Here is a 4,957-nt window from a genome sequence, read left to right as displayed (position 1 = left end):
GAGACTTCAACTCAAAAAAAAAAAAAAAAAGAAATCTTTGCCTAACACAGGGCTTAGATGTTCTCCTGTTTTCTTCTAAAATTGTTGTTTTATTGATTACATTTAAGCCATTTGATTACATTGAAGTCCATTTTGAGTTAATTTTTGTGTATGGTGTGAGGTGAAGGTCTAAGTTTATTTCTGCACGTGGATAATCAATTGTCCCAGCAGAATTTGTTGAACAGACTATTCGACTATTCTTTCCCCAATGATATTGCCTTAGCACCTTTGTCATAAGTCAGTTAACTCTAAATGTAAGGATTCATTTATGAACTTTTAGTTCTGTTCCATTGATCTTTATGTCTATCCTAATGCCAGTACCACTGCTCTAGGCAATTTTTTTTTGTTTTTTGTTTTTAGACTGATGGGATCTTATTATGTTGCCCAGGGCTCACACAATCCTCTCACCTCAGCCTCCCAAAGTGCTGGAATCACAGGCGTGAGTCACTCCACCCTGCCACTGTTCTAGGAAGTCTTAATGCAGAGAATTAATATATTCTGCAAGCCAATGACTCCTCAGACCTTGAGGATGATAACTGCAGAACATGGGATTCAGATAAAGATGTTTATAAATAGCTTAGAAACAGCATAACAGGCCTCTGATAACGTATGTTGGATTGAGATAGTACTGATCTCAAATTCCACTAATTCTAATATGCCTGTAAAAAAACCATATCTGTAAATAGTGTCAATAGTCTTATAGAGAATATGATACATCGATTGGCCTTGTTTGCAAGACGTCCTAGGGTGGTCATCAGTGGACTGCTCCACTTTTCAGACTGATATAGCTAGGTCAAAACAGTCAGTCCTCCCTCTTACTAGGATCTAACTGAAAAATTAAATTTGCAACTATAATCAAGCCAGAAATATAAACTGACTAGAAGATAAAAGCCGGGCTCGGTGGCTCAGCCTGTAATCCCGCGACTTTGGGAGGCTGAGGTGAGTGGATTGCTCGAGCCTGCGAGTTCGAGACCCGCCTGGGCAGCGAGACCTCATCTCTACAATAAATCAAAAAATCAGCCGGGCATGGTAGCGCGTGCCTATAATTCCAGCTACTCGGAAAGCTGAGGCAGAATGATCGCCGGAGCCCAGCAGGTCGAGGCTGCAGTGGCCGGGAGCAGCCACTGCACTCCAGTCTGGGCGACAGAGTGAGATTCCAACTCAAAAAAAAAAAGAAAAAAAAGAAGATAACAAGTTATTTATAGTAGAAATTAGACCTATTGGCAAATCTGAGTCTCTTCTGCTTCTAGACAATAGGATTGTATTTTCCTGGCCTTTTTTTTTTTTTTTTTTTTTGAGGTAGGATCTTGCTCTGCTGCCCAGGATACAGTACAATGGTTTGATCACAGATCATGATTCTCCCACCTCAGCCTCCCAAAGTGCTAAGATTACAGGCATGAGCCACCATGCCTGGCTTTGGCATTCTTGAGTTTAGGAATGGTCATGACCTGATTTGACCAACGATATAAGTAATGGGTAGAAATTTGGAGAGCCTGAGATCAGGCACTGTGGCTCAAGTCTGTAATCCCAGCACTTTGGGAGGCTGAGGCAAGAGGATTGTCTGAGCTCAGGGGTTCGAGACCAGCCTGGGCAACTTGGCAAGATTGCGTCTCTACAATAAATAAAAAAATTAGCCGGGCATAGTGGCTCACGCCTATAGTTCCAGCTAGTTGGAAGGCTGAGGCAGAAGGATCACCTGAGCCCAGCTGGTTGAGGCAGAGGTGGCTGTGATTGTGCCACTGCACTTTAGCCTAGGCACAGAATGAGACTTTGACTAAAAAAAAAAAAATTAGGTTCCAGAACTCATCCTAGAAAAAGGGTTACATACCTCCTTGCTTAATATCACTATGGTCACCTTTGAAGTACTCCCCTTGGGAAGCTATGCACTGACACCAGCACCTAGTCCACCCTTCAAAGCAGTTTTGGAACTCTTTCTGGAATGGCTATCAGAGCTGTCTTATTTGTTGAGGTCTGACAATTAAGTTCGAAACTTGTCACCATGTCCTTACTTTGGCAGCACTGTACAAATAACTATTGGAACACCCTCCCTACCCAGCGAATCTGGCCCTCAATGGCTTTTTTCTTTACCCGAGGAAAAAGGAAATATTGAAAGGAAGACAGTTGATTACATTCAGGACATCAAGGGTAATATGACGACAGCTCTGGTGGTCATTCCAGAAAGAGTTCCAAAATTGCTTTGATGGGTGAACTAGGTGCTGGCGTCGGTGTATAGCTTGGCTCTAGATTAGAGGTATAGTGAAAAATGAAACTGAGAGCTACGAATGTCTCCCAGGTTAGAATAGTTAAGTATCAGGCCAGTTCATAGCAAAAATCAGAGCTGGGAACTGACCCAGGCTAAATAGCTTCAGTCAAAAGATTTGGGGAGCTGGGCTTGGTGGCTCAGCCTGTAATCCCGCGCCTTTGGGAGGCCGAGGTGAGTGAATTACCTGAACCCGCGGGTTCGAGACCCGCCTGGGCAACTTGGTGAGCTCTCATCTCTACAATAAATCAAAAAATTAGCTGGGTGTGGTAGCGCGCTCCTGTAGTTCCAGCGACTTGGAAGGCTGAGGCGGAAGGATCGCCAGAGCCCAGCAGGTCGAGGCTGTGGTGGTTGGGAGCGACCACTTCCCTCCAGCCTGGGTGACAGAGTGAGACTCCAACTAAAAAAAAAAAAAAGATTTGGAGAACAAAAGTAACATTCCCATTCACACACAAATAAGTATCAAGTGGAGAGCCTGGTTTATTACTAGCTGTCAGAGGCCCGACTACAGAGCAGGAACCAAACAGCAAAGAGCTGTGGGGCCAAAGAGGGCAGGGATGTCCAAGTTTCAGAAGGTGAAAGGAAGTCAGTTGAGCTGCCAGAGCAGCGTTGGGGCCAGGCTGAACAGAAGAGGCCAGGTCTCAGGAAGCCCAGTCCCACTCATGGCTACAGCATAGAACCTTGCCACCTCCTCATTGGGGTTGCCTTGGGCAGGGTCAAACCACATCTCGATGCAGCGGCCACTCCCTCGGCTGTAGTTGCTGACTTTGTAGGAGTGGCTCCAGATTTCATTGCACAGGGCCTCAGGTGTGGGAAAGTAGAAATGGAAAGAGTAGCAGGCAGATCCCACTGGGCACTCGTTATTTCCTGTGGGGAGATCGCAAGACCTTTGGTCACAGGGTCCAGAACTATCTCTGGTTCTGCCAGTACCACAACCCCCCCAAATCGTCACATAACCCATTTCCACTTCCAAGTCCCTCCCCAATCAGCCCACCTCATTCCTCACCTGAGGTCCAGTTCCAGCCCTTGTGCCAGTTGCTCTTGCAGGTGTAGGAGGTGCGACAGTCCTCCCACCACTGCTGACAGTCCTCCTTGCACAGGGGCACGTTCAGGATCCGCTCTTTGCGCCAGCTTTGATTCACCTGGGAGATTTTAGAGAAGCATTCAGGTTCAAGAATGCCAACAACCCAGCTCTGAATGGAACTGGAGCTGGAAGTGCAGCCCGCAGAGATGTCTGGAAAGCTCAGGCTCGGCTCCTCTGCTAGGTTGAGGGTGCCAGGAAGACACTTGTACCTGCTGGATCCAGGGTCCCAAGTTGGGGGAGCACTCGTAGAGACAGGTGTCCTGGATAAAGTGCCGTTTGCAGGCAGGTGCCATCTCTCCACAGTGGTCCCAGTTGAATCTGTATAGGTAGGAAATGTCCTTGTGGGCTTCCAGGCTGGTGTTGGTGGAGCAGCAGGCATTCTTCCTCCAGGGACTGCACTGGATGAGGAAAACACAGAACTAAGTCCATGGCTAGCACAGCCAGAACATTCCACACGCAGCTTCTCCCTTTTATTTATTAAATCCTGCGCCTTTGGGAGGCTGAGGTGAGTGGATTGCCTGAGCCCGCGGGTTCGAGACCCGCCTGGGCAGCGAGACCTCATCTCTACAATAAACAAAAAAAATCAGCCGGGCGTGGTAGCGCATGCCTGTAATTCCGGCTACTCGGAAGGCTGAGGAGGAAGGATCACCGGAGCCTAGCAGGTCGAGGCTGCAGTGGCTGGGAGCGGCCACTGCACTCCAGTCTGGGTGACAGAGTGAGACGCCAACTCAAAAAAAAAAAAAAAATTAGCCGGGTGTGGTAGCGCGCGTCTGTAGTTCCACTTACTCGGAAGGCTGAGGCGGAAGGATCACCAGAACCAAGCAGGTCGAGGCTGCGGTGGCCGGGAGCAGCCATTGCACTCCAGTCTGGGTGACAGAGTGAGACTCCAAATCAAAAAAAAAAAATTTTTTTTAATAGACACGAGGTCTTGCTATGTTGCCCAAGCTGGTCTTGAACTCCTGGCTTTAAGCAACCTCAGCCTCCCAAAGTGTTGGGATTACAGGAATGAGTCATCATGCCTGGCCCACTTCTTCTCAACCCAGCTAAAGTCATCTGGGAAAACATTTGCTATTGGAGACTTCCTTGGAGGAGGAGCTCTTAGAGGATGAGGAAGAGATCCCTTGCCTGGAGTTGCAGTCCTTACGCTAATTCATTAATTCAAGTCTCTATTGAACTCCCACTTACTCTAACCCAAACACTTTTCTAGGAAATAGGGATACAATGATGAACATCTGGGATAGGAGCTTGCAGTGTTATAGGGTGGTAAGATTAAGCCTCACTGAGAAGGTAACAAAGACTTGGAGGTGAGGAAGCCAGTTAAATTGTAACCACAGAATAGTTCCAATGACATAAACAACGCATACTTATTGAATGAAAGAAGACCCAAGGCCTAAATTTAGTATAAAGTTTAAGAAAAGAAAAACAGGCCAGGCATGGTGACTCACACCTATAATTCCAGCACTTTGGGAGGCTGAGGTGAGAGAACTGCTTGAGCCCAGGAGTTCCAGACCAGTCTAGGCAACATAGCAAGACCTTGTCTTTACCAAAAAAAAAAAAAAAAAAAAAAAAAAAAA

The 4,957-nt window shown here is 46.8% G+C and overlaps 1 protein-coding gene across 1 annotated transcript; it reads right to left on the bottom strand.

The window, feature by feature from the left end:
- Window positions 1–2,755: 2,755 nt before the first annotated feature.
- Window positions 2,756–3,784, bottom strand: LOC103271758 (folate receptor alpha). The gene is made up of 3 exons (XM_008069248.2): window positions 3,593–3,784; window positions 3,306–3,441; window positions 2,756–3,166 (listed from the first exon to the last, which is right to left on the bottom strand). The coding sequence occupies exons 1-3, from the start codon at window positions 3,674–3,676 to the stop codon at window positions 2,886–2,888; spliced, it is 501 nt and encodes a 166-aa protein (XP_008067439.2). The 5' UTR covers window positions 3,677–3,784; the 3' UTR covers window positions 2,756–2,885.
- Window positions 3,785–4,957: the final 1,173 nt, after the last annotated feature.

Source organism: Carlito syrichta, unplaced genomic scaffold (genome assembly GCF_000164805.1).
Source record: "Carlito syrichta isolate Samal-C Ts95f unplaced genomic scaffold, Tarsius_syrichta-2.0.1 Scaffold109801, whole genome shotgun sequence".
Lineage (NCBI taxonomy): Eukaryota > Metazoa > Chordata > Mammalia > Primates > Tarsiidae > Carlito > Carlito syrichta.
This window is presented reverse-complemented; position numbering and strand designations above follow the sequence as displayed.

Excerpts from the sequence above, each read along its gene's own strand:
- LOC103271758 (XM_008069248.2), bottom strand. The coding sequence starts at position 3,676 with ATGGCACCTGCCTGCAAACGGCACTTTATCCAGGACACCTGTCTCTAC. Across the intron at positions 3,442-3,592 it reads TGGGACCCTGGATCCAGCAG|GTGAATCAAAGCTGGCGCAA; the intron begins GTACAAGTGTCT and ends AAAATCTCCCAG. Across the intron at positions 3,167-3,305 it reads GGGCTGGAACTGGACCTCAG|GAAATAACGAGTGCCCAGTG; the intron begins GTGAGGAATGAG and ends ATCTCCCCACAG.